At 42.8% G+C, this 26,042-nt stretch overlaps 1 protein-coding gene across 1 annotated transcript; it reads right to left on the bottom strand.

Moving 5' to 3' along the window:
* Nucleotides 1-5,109: 5,109 nt before the first annotated feature.
* On the bottom strand, nt 5,110-18,681 carry LOC308304038 (uncharacterized protein). The gene is made up of 7 exons (XM_080748597.1): nt 18,500-18,681; nt 17,069-17,236; nt 15,197-15,342; nt 15,022-15,089; nt 13,780-13,908; nt 7,733-7,837; nt 5,110-6,140 (listed from the first exon to the last, which is right to left on the bottom strand). The coding sequence occupies exons 2-7, from the start codon at nt 17,195-17,197 to the stop codon at nt 6,043-6,045; spliced, it is 675 nt and encodes a 224-aa protein (XP_080604723.1). The 5' UTR covers nt 17,198-17,236; nt 18,500-18,681; the 3' UTR covers nt 5,110-6,042.
* Between the last annotated feature and the right edge of the window lie 7,361 nt (nt 18,682-26,042).

Genomic DNA, 26,042 nt, shown 5'->3' with positions numbered 1-26,042 from the left:
TTTTAATTTAGGATGCATCATCAGTATTGTACTATTGTTTAGTCTTTGTATAAGCCTTAAAGCCATACTGTGTAAGATGCCCAACTAGTGGTCATTAGCCCTATAGCAAACCGCGGTCGCGTCCGCGTCTTTCGGACGTTTTTCGTACCTTCAGACCCCCGCGTCTGCCTCCACCTCGCTGAGATCTATCTTTTAAGGGGTCCCTTGTTCCTGTGCGTTCAGTAATTCCAGAGATACGGACTCCTTCACCCTGCCTGGTAGGCGAAATTACCTAGAGAAGGGATGGTACAAACGGGCGACAACAAATATGGCTGCCATAGCGACCCCACTTCAAGATGCGCTGTGATTGGCCGGCAGTTGTATAACCCTCGCTGTGATTGGCCGGTAGTGTGATGACGCAATTTTGGCGCGAGATCCGGTCCACGGCAAGGATCTCAGTTTACATACAGAGAAGGCTTTACAGGCTGAAATTCACGGCGCGGATCTTCTAAAACTTTTGTGATTTAATAGTTAGGAGAATTTTAAGATTTGTTTTATAAAAAAAGTTACATAGTACAACTTTAACGGTCATCAAGGCCCAGGGTAGGCAAGGCAAGTGCTACGGTAAAGTGCTATGGGCTAAGTTGGAGTCTGAAGAGATGGGTCTTCAGACTACTATGCACTGCATGCCATTTAAAATACAACATTCGACGGCAGATTAGAGGAAGAATAATGAATGAATGAGGGGCTCAGGGTTAGACTGGCCACTTGGGAGTTTCTGTGATGCACCCGGAAGCTGCCCTCCCACCTTGCGATTCACATACAGTGATCATTTAAGGACTTTTTAACACCTCTAAATTTCTAAAATGACAAATTAAACATTGACCAAATTGTCAAATATTAGAGGCAGACAGTGTGAAAATTAGGGATGTCCGATACCACTTTTTTGCTGACCGAGTACAAGTACGAGTACTTCATTTTGAGTACTCGCCGATACCGAGTACCGATACGAGTACAATTAATAATACAAAATGTCTTTAAATTACGTTTATTTTTTATTTTTTATCAGATGTTCCTCACTTTCTGGCTGTATATAACAGCTTTCCCAGAACATGGCACAACTGCCACACATTTCCACTTTTTTTTCAGGTTTAGCCCATGGAAATTCCTGTACTGTGCATGATCTTCTAGATCTGCTATGCTCAAACATTTTGTATTTTGATACTTTAAGAGAGAGAGAGAAAGGCGAAGTGGCGGAACACACAGGGTACTCGGCCGCTTTGTGAGCAGTATCTGACGAGTACCGATACCGCAAAATAGGCCGGTATCGGGGCGAGTACCGATACCACGAGTACCGATACCGCATCCCTAGTGAAAATAGCCAATCATGTAGATCGGCTATTTTCACAATAGAACCGTGATATACATAATGTAATGCCTCAACTAAGGGGCCCAGTTCAAATATGATTATTTGGGGGATCACGGTCTGAAAAGTTGTGTGAACAGACTTCATACATTAGCATATAGCTTACAGTAAGTCTGGGCGATATTAGGTAAACCTTCGATATTCGATTACGTTGTTGAATACCTCGATATTGATGATTTCAGTAAAAACCTATTGCATTATATAGTTTTTAATGTTTTTTCTGCTTTAGGTCCACTGCCTGCCTAACCCAGATAATGAATAGCATATCCATGCATGGACACTGCACAGTACACATGGAATGAATACATTAAATGCCTTATTTCCATTTTCCAACATTGGTTTTATTGAAATAACCACACCTGGTTACAGATGGACTGCTTTTTTGCCTGTGCTATGTGCATGTATATAGTGTGTCTATTAATTAATTTGACACATACACCAATACCTCATTTCAAGCCATCTCTGTCAACATGTATACCTTGCATGTTGATACCTCGATATCGATACATTGATTGATGTGTGTAATAATTCTCATAATCAACAAAGTAACAAGTAACTCATGTTTAAAAATACTTGCAGTCGAGTAACAAGTACAATATTGGCCTCTGAGATGTAGTGGGATAGAAGTACTGAACATTGGAAATACTCCATTACAGTAAGTGAACCTCAAAATTGTACAGTAAATGCACTTAAACCCCTTTTCGACTGCAGCTGTAGCACCACACTACACAACACTACACCGCACCACATACAAATATCTACAAATTGACCCTTTTAACTGTGATAATAAAATATAAATGTGTGTTACAACTATCCTAATTATAATACACTATAATTGCGACCGTCAGGTCGCAGTTACTACCAAAACCTCGACAGGCTGTCTGTCAGTCTGTCAGTCTGTCAGTCTGTCCGTCACGTCACACTTTTCCCCAACTCAATCTCCGCCACCGTTGCCCCAATCCATGCCAAACTTTGCACACACACTCCTTGCCTGCCAATCCACAACCTCCACCCCTCCCGGGACCCCCGGAGCTCCAGGGACCCCCATGGACCCCCTGTCGCTAAGTGCTAAAATGACCAATGACCACCCCAGCGGGGCTGTTCACGGGGAATTCCCAGGGACCACCGACTCCTGGTGCTCCAGAATGGATGCAAAAGTGGTCGCACCCCTAGTGGAGGACCCCCGCCACTGCAGCGCACATAAAATGCCATAACTCGGGCTAGGAGCGACCGGGAGAGCCGGGGCCGGTACCCACTCACCCGCCTCGGCGGCGTCAAGAGAGCCGTCAACATGAATCTGTCCCATATAGCACCACCATCAGGCCCATTTTTTCAAACACATTTTTGGACACTGCTCCTACAGATTTTGCCCTAAAATCACGCAAATCGGTACACAGTATGTCCACACTCATGTCATCAACATGGATCTGTCCCATATAGCGCCACCATCAGGCCCATTTTTTCAAACACATTTTTGGACACTGCCCCTACAGATTTTGCCCTAAAATTACGCAAATCGGTACACAGTATGTCTACACTCATGTCATCAACATGGATCTGTCCCATATATTTTTTCAAACACATTTTTTGGACACTGCTCCTACACATTTTGCCCTAAAATCACGCTGGGACCTGACGGTCGCTTATCTCCCGATTAGGGAGTCTTACTGGTGGATTATAACTGTGATTATAATACACTATAAAGTATTAATGTATTACAATGATAACTATACTACACTATAATATATTATAATAGTGATTATAACACAATAGAATCTATTATCATGTACTGTATTACAGCTATATCCTGGTGGTCTAAATGAAAAGTTCAGTGAGTGATCAGTCATTATGAAATGTTTGGCCCTGTTTGGCCTAGCTCAGACCTACTCTGAATTGGGTACTTTTAGTACCATGTTTAGTACCACTTTCACACCACTCTACCCAGGTCCTTGTAGTGGAAAACCTGGCACGAGTGGGCGGTGTGGAGTGGTGTGGTGTTGGGCCATGTCAGTGGAAAAGGGGCTTTAGTTACTTTCCAAAACTGCTTAGATGTTCATGTCAACTTCCCTACACAGGGAGTTGAGTTGACCATGGGTTCGTGGAGTTTGGAGCATACAGTAGGTTGGTGAAATCTTGCGTATACAAATGTCATCCTAGGGTGAATGGACCGTAAACAAGAGGCGGTTAAGCCAGGACATGTTTCACAATCGCTCATCTGGTCGTGCAAACACTTTCAGTTGATTACAGTTGATGTGCCAGTTAAACATTGTTCAATAATCTACATGTCACAGATGGCTGCTGCAGTGCTTCCAAGCGAGGGCCTATACTAAAAGCTATGCAATCGTCCTTTGAATGTAGGATTTAGCCTTCTTGCTAAATTGGGTGTACACAGCTTTTTATGTGTGTTCATTAATGTGCGACGTCCCGTCCAAATACATGTATAAATATAAATAGACACGCTACACCAGTCAAAATATCATCATTGGGGACATGTGTCATGATCGAAATCAAGGGGGTGGAGAGGGTTGGCTGCACAATCCACTTCTTCTGAGAGGAACAACCCACAGCTCTGTCTCAAAAAATATAAAAATAATATTGCGTAAGAAAGCACAATCATCACAGACTACAGCAGAAATGTCACACTGGACTTCAAGCAACTCTGACTTCAGATAGTTGACATTATTCAAATTGTTTTGAGTGGTCTCGTGTAATATTTTTCAGATTTTTTTGATTTTCTATATGCCATTAAAAAAGAAGGTTTTTGAATATTTCACTGTATGCGGTTGCAATCCAACCCTTGATTGATGCTGAGTGCCAAGCAAGAGGCACTGGGTCCCATTTTTCTTCTTTGGTATGACCCGGCCGGGGATCCAAACACGACCTCCCAGTCTCAATCAGGGCGTTAGAGCTAACTGGACCTCCTAAAAGGATGCAGGGGCAGATCTAGGCTACTGTATACAGTAGGCCCGGGGAGGCCTTACCTCAGTTAACCTGTGCCTCCCTTCAGTCAGGCAGCTGTATCATGTGTACACTGTAGTGTACACTGTAGTGTACATGGTAGTGTACACTGTAGTGTTTGCTATGACTCAAGGCCGACACACAGCCTGATACTCACATCTGCACACTACACCCTGCATGTTTAAATGTTGCCCCTGGCTGTCTCCTGGATGTTTTGAGTCTTTTGTGATGTGTGTACTCTTGACATTCCCCATTCACAACCCACTTAATAATAATATAATAATATCTGGGACTGGCGCTTTTCTGAGTACTCAAAGACGTTGTACACTTGTAGCCTACGGGGGCTACGGGGGAGGGAAAACTAACTTTGTTAGGAAAATTAAGAAAAGAGAGTACAATAAGAGATAAAAACATAAAACAATAAAAACAAGAGTTCATATAAGGTCAAGTGGGGAAGGCGATAGTGAACAGATGGGTTTTCATGGCGGTTTTGAAGGTAGGGAGGGAGGGGCCATCTCTGATGGGTTTGGGGAGTTCATTCCAGAGGGTGGGGCCGGACACAGAGAAGGCCCTAACAATTATAATCACATTATACTGTATAGGCTTACTAACATTTTAATGTAAGCAACACAATACACAATAAAAATAAAGCTTACATTTTCATTGTATTTTTCCATTCCACGTTATCCTGCTGAAGAGAAACTACACCGTAGTTTTAGAGTCTAGACAAAAACATGGAATGCACATTTGAAGATTTGAATGACTTTATTACTATTGTTCTCTGTTTTCTCCACAGCAGCTTCCATGTTAGTCAGGACTGGAAAAAAAAAAAAAAGAAAAAGAAAATCCAGAGGGGAATCAAACCCGAGACCTTCAGTTTCCCAGGCAGCCTCCGCCTCTCTAGCCATTTAGCTATGTCCGCCCATAAGACTGAAGGACAGGGTCTCCTCTAACATTGAAAACTCTATTAAGTAAACATAGTATAGTATAGTAGGCTATGTTGTGTCGTCCGAGGCTGTGTTAAAGTGTAGGACATCAACCACTTAAGATAAATCCTCTGACATAACGTGCTCTGAGTTTACATTCTTCCATGCTGTGACACACTTCTCTCTCTGCTGTAGCCATAGCTGAATGGGTCGAGAGGTGCACTATGAGGTCCTCTCCTAGACCGTAAAAAACTGAAGGTGATCGAGCCACGACTCTCTGGAATGCCCTCCCCCTAAGATCAGGCTTGCAGAGTCTGTGAGCAACTTTGATGATGGAGCGAAAGGGGCCACTATATTTCCACACTCACTCCAGAGGGCCACGTTGCATGTACTGTCCAGCAGAAACCTCTTATCTCTGTATTTTAACTTCGTAAATTAATGTGTTTTGAGCTTGTAGATCTGCAATTTATTTATATGAATCCTGAATATTTCTAAATTGGAGTCCTTTAAATACAAATACATACAAAGGCATTACAATTCTAATACTAGTCAATTTTGCTACTAATATAGAAGTAGAAGTAATTGGAGCGGGTCATGTTTGCATGTTTGTAATTGTAACAGCTGTGGCCCCTGGACTGCCAGTTGCCCATGTGTACAGTGTGACCTAAAATATCACCATGTTGGCAAAATAAAAAAAAAGAAGAAAAAGAAACAACTATTTCCCCGTCATAAGGTGGATGATTATTGAACTTTTCAGAAAATGCTGTTCGCCGACCTGTCCTCAAAAATGACTACAGGGTTACAGAATCGTATATCTCCGGTCCTGAGCATGTAGTCTTCAGGGCAAAACGCTGTGGGGAGAGAAAGAAACACATGATTATTATAAAAACCCATCAAGTGCTTTTATTTTGAAGTGATCCCGACCGTAGAGTGCCAGGCTGCCAGCGATTAACCCCCCATCCACTTCTGCTTTTATTTTGAAGAGCCAAAAGTCAAAACGTGCACGTTTGGTGTCACCTCACACATTGTTATGTTTCATCACACTTGCCCCTGGATTCAAACGGCAGCTCCCTATTTGATGTTTGATCAGTCTGTGTTTGATCTTTGTGCCCGCCTCCCCTCCCCCCACCCCCTCTGTTCCCTCCTCGTATATATAATATATACGTAATACGTATATTCGCAAAATATATTTTCATGTGAGCCCCTCTGCACTACGGACAAGCCGATTCATTCTCCACTTTTAGAGACAAATTTATTTCGGTTCGGGGAGTCACAAAATCTTGGTGGCAGATTACAGATCTACGAGCTCACAATGCGTCACGAGACAACCCATTGTGATCTTGTGAATCGGTTATAAGTGGGATGTTAACCCATTTAGAACGGGTACACATTATTGTGTATCATTATTTTATGCTTTAACTATTGAAAAATAGCAGATATACAAGCTCACAGCGTGGCACCGAGTGCCGCGCTGCGAGCTTGTAGATCTGCTATTTTTGAAAAATCGTGAAAATTAGAATTTTGCCCCGATTCTATAAGTGTCTTTTGAATCCTTCTAAGATTTTTTGAAAACCCTTATTTTTCTATGTCAGCAATCTGGCCAGCCATCGTCAAAGAAAAGGTCCTTTTCACTTAACTGGAGCTCAGTTAGTCTGAGAGACTACTATGTCAGCGGTTCTCAAACCTTTTTCATGTGAAGGACCCCCAAAATGATATTTATTTGGCCACGGACCCCCATCTCAAAATATTTAGTTCCAGCAGGGACCCCCCCAGAAGCAAAATTTGCGTTACAAACGTTCGCTTTGAAAATACATATGGTCAAAGATTTGCACACATTTTCACGACTTTTTTCAAAAATAGCAGATCTACAAGCTCGCAGCGCGGCACCCGGTGCCGCGCTGTGAGCTTGTAGATCTGTTATTTTTCACTGGTTAAATAATTCTAGGCCTAAATGGGTGTTAACTCTATCAACGCTTTGGACATTCCTGTTCGCCCCAATTCTGAACGTCGCTCCTCGCCAATACGGCCGTTCGTTTGTTTACCTTGTTGATGTCCGTAAGCTGATGAGGGGTTGCGCCTCCGTGTACTGTAAACACATCGCCCGCAATGATGGTCTTATAAATCCCTTATGCGTTAACATCAACGGAGACCAATTCTCTTCCGTGTTGATTTCTCTGGCCCTGTGGCTCTGTGGCGAGTGACTGGTCTCAATGGATGGCAATTCAGAACGGCCAAATTCACATTAATTCTTGCATGACGCCGCCCTCTGCTGCCTGGTCCGCCAAAGTGCATGTTGCGCAATCAAAATAATAATAATAATAATACATAAATAAATGTCTATCTATCTACTATAACGTCGCAAAGGTAAGCCGCTTTGTGCTGGCAAAAGACCCAATAAATAAATAAAACATCTGGCAGTATAAGAGTTAATAATGAAGTGAACCTTGTTCCTGGTCGTAGTGGAAGTCTGCTGGCAGAGAGAAGTTCATACACTTGGCCTGCTGATGAAACACTTCCAGGTCAGATTCATTCAGGCTCCGCCTCCTCCCTGAAAAAACAAAACAAAACAACGTTTGACTTAATATAATTATACCAGTAAGACGCGCCACACACATTTGCGACAGCTATCGTGTCAGAAAGAGGGGGGGGAGGGGGAGGTCCAATGCATTGTCAATGGAAGGTTGTTCGGTGTTTTGTCGTTGCCGTGTCTCAAGCTAGCCTAGATGGCTTGAGGCACGGCAACGACAAAAAACCAAACAACCTTGCATTGACAATGCATTAGTACGGCGCACCCAGTGGCCATTCTCAGACGATGTTTCACGCATTCAAGATTCAAGATTCAAGATTCATTTATTTTGTCCCGAAGGAAATTTGTCTTGGACATGCAGGCTGCTACATAACATACAACAGGACAAGACATACAGAAAGTAAATTACAACGAATAGTGCACAACACACAGTGCTGACATATACAGGTCAAGTGCATACATATTACACCAGAGTCATCACCCCTACTAACGGCCTGAGTTTAGCAGATTAACAGATATGGGAATGAATGAGTATTTGTATCTGTTCAGATGTCTTTTCTTGTTTTTAACTGGGACTCTATAACGTCTACCCGAGGGTAGCAGTTCGTATTCTGAATGCAGAACATGAGAGGGGTCAGCAATTATTCTCTTAGCTTTCTTAACTACACTTTCCTCAAATATTGCTTGAAGGGTGGGGTGCTCCCTCACACCCATCACCTTCAATGCAATCTGAGCTAGTCTATTAATCTGTGCTTTTGACCTCACAGTCAAATTACCAAACCACACACAAATTGTATAACGGAAAATACTCTCGATCACAGCATGATAGAAAAGCAACATCACTCTCTGCTGGACACCAAACACCCTGAGCCTACGCAGAAAGTGAAGTCTCTGCTGGATCTTAGTACACACATGATTAACATGGACATCCCAGGATAACTTGCTGTCAATATGCACACCCAAGTATTTGTATGAATCGACCTGAGCAATATTAACATTGTTTATGAGTAAGGGAGTGTGGTCCCCCACATGACCTGGATCGAAAACCATTTCTTCAGTTTTTTGTGTGTTAACAGTGAGGTGATGGTCATCACACCACTGTACAAAACTGCTTACCTCCTGCTCATACACAGAGGTGCTTGTGTTATCATCTATAAGACCCAGAATGGCCGTGTCATCTGAGAACTTAATAAATGAAACACCAGGATGAATGCTGATACAGTCATTAGTGTATGCCGTAAATAAATAGGGACTGCTCACACAACCTTGAGGAACACCTGTACTTATTCCTCTGGTCTGTGATATTGTCTGGTTCACTCTTACCTGTTGGGTCCTGTTGGTTAAAAAAGAGTGATACCATCTAATGATATACGGGTTGACAGACATTTGTTTCAGTTTGTTAAAAAGGATGTGTGGCTGCACAGTGTTGAAAGCAGAGCTGAAGTCAACAGAGTAGTCTGGCATAAGCTTTGGGATCTTCAAGATGGCCCAGGATTGAGTGAGTTATTGTGAGTATTGCATCATCAGTGCCACGGTTATCTCTGTAGGCAAACTGATGTGAATCTAATTGTCCATGCAAGTTAGACTTCAGCTTCCACACCATCAACTTTTCCAAACACTTGACTACAATGGAAGTCAAGGCTACAGGTCTGTAATCATTATTTTCACGGGGAACAGCTTTTTTGGGAAGGGGAATAATAGTTGCCCTTTTCCACAGAGATGGAACTGACTGTGAATCCACTGACCTTTGAAAGACAGGGGCCCAAGCTGGTGTAAGTTCCTCCGCGCATGTTTTTAAAAGAAAAGATGAAACACCATCAGGGCCTGCAGCCTTTTTGGCATCTATTCTTTTAAAGAGTTTAGTTACTTCAACATGGTCGATGTCTATTTTTGGGACATCTCCCCCTATTGGTATACTGCTAATGACCTTGTTACATTCAGAAGAGAAATCCTGTGTCTCAAACCTAAGATAGAAATCATTCAACTCATTTGCCATGGAACCCTCATCTGCTGAGTGCAGTGGTTTCCTGGTAGGGTTCATATTTGTAATTGATTTCATGGTAGCCCACATTTTCTTTGTATTGTTTGCCCTGAAATCCTTTTCGATGGATTCCTTATATTGTTGTTTAGCTTTGTTCAGTTTCTGATCTAGTTCCTTTTCCGCTGCTCTTTGTTGCACAAGGTCCTTGTTCTTAAAAGCAAGCCTCTTGCGTCGGATACATTCTGTGATGTCCTTGCTGATGTATGGCTTGTTGTTGGGATACAGTTTAATTGTCTTATGGGGTATTACTGCCTCCACACAGAAGTTAATATAGTCTGTAATAACCTCTGTGGATGTGCTCAGATCAGGTTCATGGAATATGTCCCAGTCTGTGCTCAGATAGCACCCCTTCAATGTTTCAATGCTGTCGGTGGACCAGATTTTGACAGTTTTAACTAGGGGTTTACTCCTCTTCAATACGGACCGGTACGTGGGAATAAGGTGAATAACATTATGGTCCGAGTCGGCACCCAATCCTAAATTGGCCGGCATCGGTGGCCTAGCTCTAGCTGTATAAGCGTTTTTAATATTCCCATAACATTTGTCCAATACTTTATTTTTCCTAGTATCACATTTAATGTACTGATCATAGCCAGGTAAGGACATTTCCAGTTTGCAATGATTTAAGTCTCCCAGGATGAGTATGGGAGCATCAGGTGTTCGCTGCAGCTGTCTATGCACACAGTCTGCTACATGGGCTGCAGCTCTCCCTGCGTTGGCACTCGGGGGTACATAAACAGCACAGATTAGAATGTTTCCAAACTCCCTAGGGAGGTATTGGCCGGAGACTCAAGCATAGCAATTCAATGTCCGGATTGCAAACGGTCTCCCGTGTTGTATATTGCCTACACCACCTGTCATTTACGTAGACACACATACCACCCGCCTTCGTCTTGCCAGACTCAAAACTCCTGTCACAGCGTGCAGGAGAGAAACCGTCCAGCTCAACGAGTGAGTTGGGAATGTCTGGATGGAGATGTGTTTCCGTGATAACCATAGCGCATGACTCACGGTACTCGTTGCAGTGTCTGGTGTAGATCCTTAGCTTGTCCATTTTATTCCTCAGGGAACGCGCGTTGGCCAGGATCAGCGATGGTAGAGGCGGTTTGTTCCCCCTCTTCCGGAGCCTCTGCCTCGCTCCGCCGCGTCTCCCCCTCCGCCGTTGTCCCCGTGGCTTGTCCCCCATGTCGGGACCCTCCTCGTCCTGCGCGCCGCCTCTCAGGGGTCGTTGTAATTCCTTGGGCAGGTCAGGCGAAAGCTGTACTTCTGCCGCGTTGTTGTTACGCAGAGCCTTTGCTGGTTGTTGCCAATTGTTTGGTAGGGCTTCACTGCAAAAAGCAGCAAAAGCAGCCCTACGCCAAAAACTCTCAGAAAACTTGCCATTTTCACAATGTAGTGCTGGTGCAATGTATCGCAACGTCAACACCCGACCAACAAAAAACAAAAAGAGGCAACAAGACGCACTTTACAACATAACAAATAACAAACTTATGCAGCAGCTCTGCAGCCCGTGTCGCCGCTGAGCAGCGCCACTACCTAACAAAAAAATATGTGTGAGTCCAGCCTAAGACTCCCTAAATCGGGAGATAAGCGACCGTCAGGACTTTGGAAGGCAATGGTAGCCACTCAGGAGGGAATATGGGTAATGGGACAGATCCATGTTGTTGACATGACTGTAGAGATACTGTGTACCGCTTTTGCGTGATGTGCGTGATTTTAGGGCAAAATCTGTAGGAGCAGTGTCCAAAAATGTGTCTTGCGAGAATCGGCCTCATGGTGGCGCTAGAAGAGAGCCTAGGGTGGCCACCAGCAGGACCTCAGAAAGGAGGACACTTTTTTCGGGGCGTGCTTTATGCGACCCCCAAAATGATATGTAGGCCAATTTAGTCACGGACCTCCTTCTCAAAATATTTTGTGCCAGCCTGGGACCCACATATTAATCCATTTTTACACTTAAAAAAAAAAGAAAAAATGTTCATAGCTTGAAGATCGGCTTTTTCGAATAGCCTATAGTGTAACATAGGTTTTAAGTGGTTTAAACTAAGACTGGGTAGCCTACCTCCCTTGTTTATGCACCCAAAGACTCTTCATTAATTATTTTATTTCATGATGGGCCTACACTGTATATAAATAGTTTTTTGCAATTATTCTTGGGTTAAATTGTCCCATTAGAAATCTAATCCACGTGACTGGCATATCAGAAATAATATAACAGAGAGAGGGGAAGAGAAGGGGAGACTTGTGGATATATGGGTACTGCTTAGCTCAGCTGCAGTTATTTTGTTCACAATTGAGGAATAGGCTAGGGATCAAGCATGCCATTGCGTCCTACCTTCCCTTTGCTGACATCAACCCGTTACACACAGCAGTGCAAAGTGCATGATGCTCGTCAATTCTGTGCTTCTTTATTAAGTTATTGACCTTGCTCCATTGTTGGCTATAAATTTCGTTTTATTTCGGCGACTTTGGGCAAACCTTGACGTCGGTTTCATCTAAACAAGCGTGGGAGGAGTGACTCTAGCGTACAATCAGTGTAAAGGCCTCTCCATACTTCGACCGAATTGTTCGGTGAGTTGTGTTTTCCGACGTGCAAATTTCCGAACTCTCGTTCGGTCCAATGCTTTTCAGAAGTCCAGAGGGATATAATTTTATGGTAGAAAAGGACCTTTTGACCGAAAACGGCGGTTTCGGTCAAAGTATGGAGAGGCCTTAACAGTTGGGAGTGAGCACTAAACAAAATGCACTCACGTAGCACACGACAAAGCTGCGGTGCGGTGTCGCGCTGTGACTGTCTGAGCTTGTATATCTGCTATTTTTCTATACCAATGAATAGGCTGGCTGCAAGCTGTTTTTAGACCAAAGAAACGTGAGAATTACCTTGATATGCGAATGTAAGCCAGCAGGCTGGCTGGCTGATAGTGGCACTGCACTGGCTGCGCAGTCAGACCTGTATTCTAACGGGAGATTTACTCATGACCTGGCCAATGAGAGAAGCCCTGTCAGTGTTGCTAAGATACAATCTCTACTGCTCAACTTGAAACATATTGTATCGTGACAAAGCAGAGGCCATCTTGTTTCTCTTCCTTTAGTGTTGCATTACCACCATCTACTGGATTGTGATATCTTATACTTACTCCTTCAGCCTTAAAGGTGTATTCAGTGATAGTGAAAGTGGCCGGGGGTCATCTTGTCCCTTACTGGCCTTACAGCGTGGAAATGTTTTGTTTTTTATAGATTTTTTACACCATTATAATGTTCTCGTTTTGATCATTAGACCCAATCACTGAATATCGGTAGGCCTACGTCTCCAGCTTCAGGATATGTATGATACTGATTTACTACGAGACTGTGGCATTTTATGAGTTCAGTAGTTTACAATCTAGGCATTTAGCAGATGTTCTTAATTCAGACCGACTGTGGTTCTCAAAACCTTTATTTTGACCATCATAACTAAACATCATAACATAACTATGGCCATACTCTACCCTGATTGGTCGAGGACTGGCTGGCTACCTCTGAAAACTGAATCTAGCTATGCTCGCAACACGGGCCATGGTGGAAGTCCTTATATGGTCAGCACACATTCTAGTGAGGAGAATGAATGGAAAATGTACCAATTATATTTTTATTTGAATGAAATACAATCACTGAATATACCTGTAAACCTTTCTCATCCCATTGTGGAAAAGCTTTATTTTTCCCCCAGGTGTAACAAGACAAAGTGGAAGGGGGGTGAAAGTAGGGGGAAGTTGTGAGTGCGTGCATGCCTGTGTGTGTGTGTGTGTGTGTGTGTGTGTGTGTGTGTGTGTGTGTGTGTGTGTGTGTGTGTGTGTGTGTGTGTGTGTGTGTGTGTGTGTGTGTGTGTGTGTGTGTGTGTGTGTGCGTGCGAGCGTGCGTGCGTTAGTGACATACCTGCACTTACCTAAGATATACAGAGAGTGATGGACGGGGGGAGTGTTGCCTGACTTGTCACATGCTGTCGTGGTGATGTTAACGACCAAACAGTCGTCACAAGTAGACAGCAAATTGAACCTGCTCTCAATGATATCACCTGGAGAGGGGAATAACAACCATTTTAATGATGTCACATGTCTATGTGTTACATCAGGATGATGCGCTGCGTTGGGTAACGTTACTGTTAACAGTAACTCGTATACGTTGCAGGATTGCAGGAATTTAAAAAAAGTATTCTGTTCAGGATTACTATCCTGAACGGAAAAGTTACTTGTTAGATTACTTTTCCTATGCTGACGATTAAAACACCTTTGCAAGGAAAGACATATAGTTTACGCAATACATCCTTTCTCATTACGAGTGCCTTTGGTAAAGATAAAATCATGAGTACAGTGTTTAGGAGATGTGAGACATACTGGCATATAATGCAAATTTCTCCTTTCACCAACAAATCCAAAGATAATTGTAATACTTCCACGACCTTACTATAAAGCATAACATCTCTGTCTTCTCTCAATCTCTGCCATAACGCACAGGTGTGACATATTAATGTAATACAAAACCAAGCCAGTAGTACCATCAGCCGTGTCTGACACTGACACACCTATTGAATAGAATTATTACACCAGTAAGACTCCCTAATCGGGAGATAAACGACCATCACGTCGCATACACAAACTTAGGAAGGCAATCGTAGCCAATCAGGAGGGAATATGGGAAATGGGACAGATCCATGTTGATGACGTGACTTAAGAGATACTTTGTACTGCTTTGCGAGATTTTATGCCAAAATCTGTAGGAGCAGTGTCCAAAAAATGTGTTTTGCAAAATCGGCGTGATTGTGGCGCTAGAAGAGGGTGAGAAATCAGGGGTGGAGGTTGTGAATTGCCAGCCAAGGAGTGTGTGTGCAAAGTTTGGCATGGATAGGGGCAACGGTGACGGAGATAAGAGTAGGGGGAAAAGTGTGGCGTGACGTGACGGACAGATGGAGGGACAGACGGAGGGACTGACGGACAGCCGGTGGAGCTTTTCATAGTAACTTGCGACCTGACGGTCCCAACAAAAGTGGTGACCTTTTGAATAGAATTATTAGTCGTGCAACTCTCCGCAACATTTTGGACTTGTATATGGTCATACAAGGTTTCCACACGACAGCGACAACGTCTAGTATCTTGTGTTGCGTTCATGTACAGTATGTACAGTATCTTACCTCTAACGTCCATGGTGAAGTTAGAGGTGATCGTCACGTTGAACGGATCTACGGTACAGGCTCCGTTCCTTTAGACCAGGACACACAGCGACACACTTGGTTACAAACACATGTTTACACATGACTAACACACACGCACACGATCGCACGCACGCACACACACACACACACTCACACGCGTTCGTGTGCCACCATGGTGAGCGTTCTGTTGTCCTCGGCAGAAGGTGTGAAGTCAATCCATGACGACTGGGTCCAGTTCAGAAGGTAAATAAAGTCTGTATGGTCTGAGAAGCCTTCGATTAAGTTCCAGCGACCTAAAAACTGTCAGAGGCATAGACAAACACAGGTTAACAGACAGTGCTGGAACGTAACCAAGTAGGCCTACTATTACTCAAGGACAATTTTGAGGTACTTTTATTTTACTTGTGCTTGCATTTTTCAATACTTCTTCTACTTCTTCTCCATCGTATCTCTGGGACAAATGTTGTACTTTTTACCCCGCTGCAATTATTGGATATCTAATTATACTTTGCTGATTTGGGTTATTAATATTTTATACTTTAGCCGATCTACAGTATAAGCTCACAACACTCTGCATTGTGACGTGTTGTGAGCTTGTAGATCTACAATTAAAACAAACTTTAAGTATACTTTCATGCCAATACTTTTGTACTTTTACTGAAGAAGTACTTCTTCCAGCACTGATTAACAGAGACATTCAACATGGTTACACAAATACAACTTGACAAACTCCCATAGACAGATGGACAGACAGACAGACAAACAGACAGACAGACAGACAGACAGACAGACAGACAGACAGACAGACAGACAGACAGACAGACAGACAGACAGACAGACAGACATTTTTTTAATGATTCATTTGAGGAATGTGAGGATCTTAAGCCTGTGTCATCTTTCAAATCACATCTGAAAACTCACCTCTATGTTAAGTCATTTTCTTATTCTTCTGGCCAGTTATAGCATTTTCTTTTAATTGATTTTATCTGGGTTCATGTTATATCTCTGTTTATGTGGTTTTATTCTTTTATGTCATGTTATTGTATTCACTGATCATATGCTGTAGCTTTGTCTCTAATGATTGCCATGCTGCTGTTTGTATGTAAAGCACTGTGTAACCATGTTAGGAAAAGCACTGTAAAAGAAGTATATAATAACCAGTAAGACTCCCTAATCGGGAGATAAGCGACCGTCAGGTTGCAGTGTGATTTTAGGCCAAAATGTGTAGGAGCAGTGTCCAAAAATGTTGTGTTTGAAAAAATCGGCCTGACGGTGTCGCTATATGGGACAGATCCATGTTGATGAGATGAGTGTAGACATACTGTGTACCGATTTGCGTGATTTTAGGGCAAAATCTGTAGGAGCAGTGTCCAAAAATGTGTTTTAAAAAATCGGCCTGAAGGTGGCGCTAAATGGGACAGATCCATGTTGATGACATGAGTGTAGAGCAAGTGTGTACCTGTGTAACGATTTGCGTGATTTTAGGGCAAAATTTGTAGGAGCAGTGTCCAAAAATGTGTTAGAAAAAATCTGCCTGATGGTGGCGCTATATGGGACAGATCTATGTTGATGACATGCGTGTAGACATACTGTGTAGCGATTTGTGTGATTTTAGGGCCAAATCTGTAGGAGTAGTGTCCAAAAATGTGTTTAAAAAAATCGGCCTGAAGGTGGCGCAAAATGGGACAGATCCATGTTGATGAGATGAGTGTAGACATACTGTGTACCGATTTGCGTGATTTTAGGGCAAACATTGTAACATTGTGTCCAAAAATGTGTTTTGCAAGAATCGGCCTCATGGTGGCGCTAGAAGAGAGCCATGTGAGAATTGATGGGTGGAGGTTGTGGTTTACCAGGCAAGGAGTGTGTGTGCAAAATTTGCCATGGGTCGGGGCAACGGTTGCGGAGATATGAGCAGGGCAAAAGTGTGACGTGTGACGTGTGACTGACGGACGGACAGCTGGTTGAGGTTTTGATAGTAACTGCGACCTGACGGTCGCAATCATGGTCATCATTTGAACTGGACCTTGGCAGGGTTGTCCAGAGTCAGTGGTCGGGTCATGTTCTCACAGTCCTGTGGTGTTGCTGCTGGTGCTGCCTTAGCAACACTCAAACCCACCACCATAACAACCACGCTGCTCCACACAATAAACATGGCTGACCCTCGGACCAGAGCTTTCTTCACAGAGGTTTACTGGAATGAAAAAATGTTTGGGGAAAAAAGGCAGACAGGACAAAAGCTTTGACTATTGAATTATAGCGGCCAATCTCTCGAATGATCTTTGGAAATTGACTGAAGCCAGCCAGTATACCGGTACACTAATGTGGACTGGTCAGCAGTTTCACAAACTCAATCTGTTATTCCCCAAACATTAAAACTGTTTGCACTTGAGCTCTTTCCCCTGCAAGGATTGGACAACATTGGACGTTCAAAGGTTCTGTTGTCAAAACTTATACTGACAATGACCGGTGCCAAAAAAAAAAAGAAAAAAAAAAAAAAGAAAAAAAGTAAAGAAGAAAAAACTAGGCCTACTATGGCAATAAATATCAAAATAACCCACAGGGCATTCCCCATGTACAATATCTTGGGGGTAAACAAGGTCGGTTAGAATTTGTGGTTAAGAGTAATGTTTCTGTATTTCAGGACAACTCTAACAATTTTGTCCAGACTATTATTGATTGATTACAATAATAGCCTAGACCCAAGACAATTAAGGATGTCTGGTTCGGCAGCATCGGTTTACAGTACTGTACAACAGGGACGTGCTGGGCCCCTGATTCAGCCCGGGAAAAAGAATTGGAGAGGCCCTCATTGCGCGCTATAGAGAGAGATATAGTAGCTGCTGCTACTCAAAGATTTGCCATTTCAGATCATGACAAGGGACGAGCCAGTGGGCCAATTACATGAATTATATTTCGTCGTTGTCGGGTGGAAACCTTGTATGTCCAAAACCGTTTGTTTTGTATTTATCATTTAAAAAAATTATTTAAACTAGTGAAAACGGCAGATCTACAAGCACACAACGCCTCGCACCGCGAGGCGTTGTGTGCTTGTAGATCGGCTGTTTTCACTACTTTTGTGCAAACAGTTTAATTTTTACTTTTGTGCAAACACATTTTTTCCTAATAGCCGGCCTGGACCGGCCGGGAATGAACCGGCCGTTTCCAAGCATTTCACCACTGTATCGAATCAACATAAGACCAGGCAAGACAAGGTGACATTCACACTATATTGCCAACTACTGTTAACTTCTGTACCAAAATGAGTACTAGGCCTATTTTCTTCTCCAGAATTCCTGCTTGATCTAACCCAGTGCAGCATACAAAAATCATTAAGGCAAAGACAGTGAACAGAGAAGTAAAATCACATGCATGCATAATTACTAATTATGCATGCATGTGATTTTACTGTATCTAATTATTAATTAGATACAGATATTAATGTGTTCTTTCTCACCTGTATTCTTTCTTTGGAAACCTCTTCTTTCTTTCTTTCTTTCTTTCTTATTTTAATGTTTTGCTAATTCCGCAACAAAACAAACGTTAACTGAGCCTGTGAGCCAATTAATCTCAGCAAAAATGAGCACTAGACCAAAGACGGAGGAGTGCTGGTGTTTCCCCCTCAAATTGTAGACTGATCTGTTCCATTCACAGGCAGGCAGGCAGGCAGTGTCCGATATATTTACTTTAGTTTGTCATACGAGTTCACATGGTCAACATAAGAGACATACAAGCCCAGAACGCGTCGCGGACGTGACCTGCTGTGGGCTTGCAGATCTGCTGTTATGTTTGCAGCGCAACACCGCCATACAACAAAGTGTAAACATGCTTAGCTGAGTCGACACGAGCAATAATCTGACTGACTGCAGGCACATGTATGAGGCACAGTATGGTGGTCCGAACAAAATATATATAGGCCTATTGTTGTTTTATTACATGTTTTTGTGTGATAGTTGTTAAGTGCTTAGTCTTTCTTTAGTCGGCATTTGGGCAAAGGTGTAGCCTATTCTTAGCTTTAGCTTTTAGAGCTTAGCTCCCCCTTCTTCTCATCTTCTTCTAATCTAGACTATAGTTTCTCTTCAGTAGAAAAACATGGAATGCACTTTTGAAGATGTGAATGAATGACTTTATAACACATTGTTCTTTGCTTCCACAGCTGCTTCCACGTTGTGTTCAGGGCAAAACTCTGCAGGGAGGGAGAGATGAACAAATGAATATGAAGACATGAAATGAACTCTTGAACATGAAGATATTTATATATTACAGTCACACTGTCTCACTCTCGGCTCTCTCAGAGTTTCTTTGATGGAAAGAGTTGGAGAGAATACCTTTTTTGTTTTCTCCACTGAGAATAATAACTCCTGGAAATGGTAGCCAATGAGCTTACTGCGTGGCAAGGCTTTATTTCATGATATCACTGTCAGATGGAAACCTTGTATGTCCAGATCAAAGGGCCTGTGTTCCAATAGGATCCAATAGTAGTTGTTATTTAGTCTTCTTCCATTACCTTTTAATTAATTTTTATTTTTTTATAATTCTTTTGGAAAATGAAAAAGAAGAAAATAAAAAAATAAAACTATATAAAAAAAGTAATGGAGTTTGAAGTTACAATGGGTGTGTATGGGAAGGGGGCGTGTCTGATAAAATTAATATCAAATAAATATCGAATATCTAATAAATATTGATTGAATCAAACAACTTAAAAACTGTCTGGGGTGTTCCTAAAAGCCTGATTAGACGATAAAATGAACAAACGTTTTTTTTTTAAGTGAAAATATGCCTTTATACTTTCATTGATTCAATATTCATAAAACCCACACCCACAAATTGACATATGAGTGTCTTTAGTGTGACTGAACCTTGCTCCGTGTCGTAGTGGAAGTCTGGTGGCAGATAGAAGTTCAAAACCATAGACTGTATAAAAGATATGGACAAAGCGAAGCCATTGGTATCTATGCAGCGCAAATGACACATTTTGGGTCCTTGGCATGGGTGTTGCCATCATAGATTGTAAAGGCACCAGAGGATGCTATTGGCTGCCATCGGTCACGTGCAACCTCAGGGATACATGGGAGAATGTGGTCGGAGCCTCCCGAAATACAGCGCACGAAGAAGAACACAGCCGGCTGGTATCAGTTTAGTTGGCCACGCCCCCCGCAACTTTATCATCAATTTTAACATAAATGGGACCTTATTTTCACAAAACGCATATCATCGTGATTGAAAGGCAATTTTGAACTAGCGATAGTTAGTTTGTATGAAAGTGTTAATTAAGGTTAGAAAACGAAAGGGGAAAATGAATGGGGTCCAATGGAGAACAATTCTTTTTGCGATCGGGAGGGGGGGGGGGAACAGCGCAACTAGCGGCCAATCATAGGAAGTTTTAGTTCCGTATTGGGCTCATTTTAAATCGGCGGAACTATGCCCCTGTTCAAAACACTTGGCTTGCTGAAACACTTCCAGGTCAGATTCCCTCAGGCTTCGCCTCCTCGCTGGAAAATGTAATCGATTAATGTAAGTAACCGAGTTTGTTTGTTGCGATCGCCGGTCAGTTAATTAATAAATGAAAACAGTCTGAAATAAAAAGAGGAGACTACATAGACTAACTGAAAATGTACATATGAGTGTTTTCAATTATAACTAAAACTATTTAAATTCACAGATAATTAGTCCTAAATCTTTGTCTTTGTGCACGTTGTGAGGCTTGGCTATTTTTCACAAAATAAAAAAGAAACTGACAAACCCATGTTTGAAAAAAAGTAATTGAATGAAATGAAAAAGAATGAAAGTTTAGAAACTATATTACCTTGCACTACAGGTAAGACTCCCTAATCGGAAGATAAGCGACCATCACGTCGCATACAATGATACACAAACTAAAGCTTTGACTATTGAATGACATATTATCTAGCCCAGTCCCTCAGTCAAAATGGTCTTTGAAAAGGTGACCGAATGCAGCAGTATTTATAAACACACTAACTCCACCTGACCACTCCACTCCCCAAACACTGTACGTTTAACATTGTTTCTGTACCCCAAAAAAGGTTTATGGTTAGCTTTAGAGTTCAGGTTAGGTTTAGACATACATTTCTTTTGTGAGGTCAAGTTAGGTCAAGGAGCTGACTGACTTAACATTTGCCACATGGAACGTTTTTTTGTGATGATTAAAAACAGGGGGGAAATCTTGCTTTTGCGAACGCCCATCATTTCAACCGGAGGGTTAGCGACTCACTCCACGGAGGTTAAGGTTAGGGTGATGGTTAGAGTCGGGTGTCGAAAAGATGACATGTAGTAACAGCGACACGCTCCCCAAAAACAGAATGAGGACAAGGTTTGTGACAACAGAACCTTTGAACGTCCAATGTTGTCCAATCCAAGTTCAAGTGCACACAGCCTTTAATGTTTAATGTGTGCTAAGAGTTGGAGCGTTTGTGGAACAGCTGACCGCTCCACGTTAGTGTCTTTCTCTTTATAAATACTGCTGGCTTTAGTCAACTTTTCAAAGATCATTCGACTGAGTGACTGAGTTGAATAATAATTCAAAAGTCATAAATAATAATACTTCCAGTTGTACTTTTATTGGAACATCCTCCAGTGAACCTTATTTGTGAGGAAACTTCTCGTCCGGGGGTCAGCCATGTTTATTGTGTGGAGCAGTGTGGTTGTTATGGTGGTGGGTTTGAGTCTTGCTAAGGCATGCAGCACCAGCAGCAACACCACAGGACTGTGAGACCATGACCCGACCACTGACTTTGGACAACCCTGCCAAGGTCCAGTTCAATTGCCGTTAAAAATTACATCATCTTGGTTGGAGGCTTGTCACTATTGGCTCTTTTCGATTCAGACGTGTAACCTCAAACCGTTATAATGGGGGGGGGGGGGGGAATAAAGAAAAGAAAAAGGAAACGCACTGTGAGCATGTATATATAGCGATTTACACTTTTTTGTGGGAACATTCGAAAGCAGAAGTTTTGAGTTCAGGGTTAACTGCCTGTGCAGGACCGTAATTAGGTTCTGAGAGCTTTATCTGAAATCGAGCTGTAGCGGATGGAAACAATCTAACCCCATAACCTGTGAAATATGTTTCATGTTGTCTTGTCGAGTCGAAAAGAGCTACTTCTCTGTCTGTCTGTCTGTCTGTCTGTCTGTCTGTCTGTCTGTCTTTTCTTTATGTCTGAGACTGTCCACGTCTGTGTTGGACTCACATTTAAGAAAAAGTAGCAATACCAATTCAATATTCTGTAAAAGGCCTGTATTCAAATGTGGACTTTGTTGCTTTCCATCACCGTCTGTTAATTATGACTGTGTCTCTGTTTGTCTATCCCTCTGACAGTTCTCGGGTAGACCATGATGACTGTATTTACATTGTGGGCCCACACAGTCGTCATGGATCAACTTCACACCTTCCGCTGAGGACAACAGAACGCTTGCCATGGCGGTACACGAACGCTGCTTGTGAGTGTGTGTGTGTGTGTGTGTGTGTGTGTGTGTGTGTGTGTGTGTGTGTGTGTGTGTGTGTGTGTGTGTGTGTGTGTGTCACTCTTGTGTAAAATGTGTGTGTCACTCTTGTGTAAAATGTGTTCTTAACAAGTGTGTCTGTGTGTCCTGGTCTAAAGGAATGGAACCTGCTGCGTAGATCGGGCCAACGTCACTATCATCTCTGACACCACCATGGACGTTAGAGGTAAGATACATACTGTACAACACATGTATGGGATGGCTCAGGCCAGGCTCGAATACATGGTTAAACAAATAGCAATGGGACTGTTATTAAGGGTGCAGAACATATTTTCAACTCTTTCTGTACACTTTTTTGGAGAAAATAAATCTTCCTCCTAATCATAATACCTCATAATCATGTTTTATGGGTGGAAAAAGAATCACGGCACTGTTGTACATACTGTAGCAACAAGAACTCCAAAAGGGGTTCCCATCCTAAATGAGTTATGTAATTTATTTACATTTTGCAATCGAGAACAGATAGTTTCTCTTCAGTAGAAAAACATGGAATGCACATTTAAAGATGTGAATGACTTTATTACGCTTTGTCCTCTGCTTTCTCCACAGCAGCTTTCTTTTGTTGTCTTCAGGACAAAACTCTGCAGGGAGAGAGATGAAAACATGATTATGGAGAGATAAATTCTGTACATGCATATGAAGAGATGAATATGAGGAGATAAAAAAAAAAAAAAAAAAAAAGAGCTACAAGAATTATATTGTGTGGCAGGTCATTGATTGATGTATTGATCGATGATTGATTACATAATCATCTTCTCTAGCTATAGTGTAAAGCAGCGGTTCTCAAACTATGGGTCCCGACCCAAAGTGGGGTCACGGGAAGGTGCCGGTGGGGTCGCGTATTATTGGCAACCCCCACCAAAAAAAACGGGTTTCATCAAGAAACTCGCCACCAACCATAGAGTTAAAGCGACCAACATGAAGTGGGCGGCAACTTGACAACACACTCCGCCTCCGGCTCCAACACTGAAGCAGAAACACAAGAACACATTGCAGAGGAATTGTATTCAATGTGAGCAGGCCCATGGGTCTCGACGGCTCTATCAACGGCAAGCGTCTCTTGCCGACAAGCTCCCAATGGCTCCCTGTTGGCAGCAGACGCTTTCCGCCTTCTTCCGCCGCCGACGCGGTTAAGAGCTGCCTTAAAACTCAAGTCACTTCCACTTGCCTACGTAATGGAAGTACCAGTCAAATGGACCCTGGAGAAGTGAAATGAGAAGAAGGACAAACATAGCGAATCAGAAAAAGTATTTCTTTCCCTGTAACGAGTAGTTTAACTTATTACTTTTGCCCAAAACAGTAACTATTACTATTACATAATCAGGGCTCTTTTATTTGGAGCAGCCACCAAATGTAAGTAGCACCATTATGTAATATTATATATTTTCTTTATAGGCCCCCTAGACCAGGGAGGCTCAAATAGCTGTACCTGTGGGCCACATTACCAAAATGGCAAGGGGACAGTTGATAACATGATAACATTAATGATACTTGATAACTTATATATTTTAGTGGCGCCTTATGTTGTCGATCATAACAACTGACACTGTTTCCTGTCCAATTAAACATACTGTAGTTTTTTTTTTTTTTGTAATCTATTGTGGGGATCTGTAAATGATAAAATAATTGCAAAGTAAATATAATATTGGTATATTGGCATGGTGGAGTATGGAGTATGTATATGTCTGTCAATATTTTGTCCATATTGTGTAGCCTATTTACTCGCTTCTAAAGTGTGCATCGATGTTTTTGTGTTGTCATATATCAAAGACTGCACCAAAGACCCAACACATCACCAGGCTACGGCATCTTATTAATCAGCCTGAATGAGGGTAATTAGGGGGGCGACACATAACTAGGCGTAAGTAAGGGAAAGCTCAACCCACTACACATAATGCTCATTCTCCATACAGCTGACATAGATACAACATTGTGTGTGTTCAGTGTATGTTTGTACAGAGAGCTGCAGAGATGGGGGTTGCAGAGAGGCAGGTGTTCTCTGCAAGGCTCAGGCTTGTGGTCAGGATGAAGGTTTCACATCTAAACATGATGTACAGCCTGCTCTGTGACCACATCCTCTCCTCTAGTGCTGTTCTCCACACACACACACACACACACACACACACACACACACACACACACACACACACACACACACACACACACACACACACACACACACACAGCGTCTATTTCCATTTTAATATCTGCCACCAGCATGCGTAAACCTCTACACCGCCATTTGCGGCCCATGGGGGGGCTACCGTCTGGCCCACACCAACCCCAGTAATAATGGTGGTATAAGAGCAGCAACAACACTAGTATATTGTCGTTGTCGGATGGAAATCTCGTATCTCCAAATGTGTACGTTCTTTCGCAAATCATACAAGGCCGTCGCACAAAAGTAGTGAAAACAGCAGATCTACAAGCACACAACGCCTCGCACCGCGAGGCGTTGTGTGCTTGTAGATCGGCTGTTTTCACTAGTTTAAATCATTTTTAAAATGATAAATTCAAAACGAACGGTTTTGGACATACACGATTTTCACCCGACAACAACGAAAACTGTCGTTGGAGTAGCAGGAACGCCACCGTCGCCCCCTGCAATGTTGTGGCCCTCGGCTTGGTACCCTAGACATGATTCGGCCCTTGGGGAAAACGAATTGAGGAACCCTGCTCTATACACCGAGGTCTCTGTGTCGGTCTTCCCCTCGCTTCTTAACTGTGCCACCCGGCCAAGGCTGCTGGTTTTTTTTTTCCTTCTTTTTTTACATTGGACAGTGTACAGTCTACATTTTGACTTGTGTGCTGTACAGTATATTGTCACTACATCCCTGTTTATGACAAGAGTCAAGGGAGTGGAACTACAATGACAGTTTTTTCTATCTTCTTTTTCCTTTTTTTTTAGCTATTAGACCTCTGGGAGACACCAGTTGAATGCATATGTGACGGAGAGAGTCGCAGCCCCAGCCTTGAAGCCTCAAAAGTCTAGTATCTCACCCGGTTTGGTCTAGTGGTTAAGATATTGGACTTTCGCGTGGGAGACCCGGGTACGAAGCCGGGTGGGGAGGTTCGGATCACCTCCGTTACATTGGTGCCGTGACCCGGATTCGGGCTTCCCCGTAGGAGGAGATCAAATGGGGGTGAGTGTGACGGAGAGAGTCGCAGCCCCAGCCTTGAAGCCTCAAAAGTCTAGTATCTCCCCCGGACCATTGGTCTAGTGGTTAAGATATTGGACTTTCGCGTGGGAGACCCGGGTACGAACCCGAGTGGGGAGGTTCGGATCACCTCCGTTACACATATACACAAGGACTGGAAGACTGACTGGGAGAACCGCCCGAGAGAATGCATCCAGTCTATATACACATCTAGAACCTGAGATAATGCATCCAGTCCATATACACATCTAGAACCTGAGAGAATGCATCAGTCTATATACACATCTAGGACCTGAGAGAATGTATCCAGTCTACATACACATC

Source organism: Nannobrachium achirus (genome assembly GCF_963921795.1).
Source record: "Nannobrachium achirus genome assembly, chromosome: 19".
NCBI lineage: Eukaryota > Metazoa > Chordata > Actinopteri > Myctophiformes > Myctophidae > Nannobrachium > Nannobrachium achirus.
This window is presented reverse-complemented; position numbering and strand designations above follow the sequence as displayed.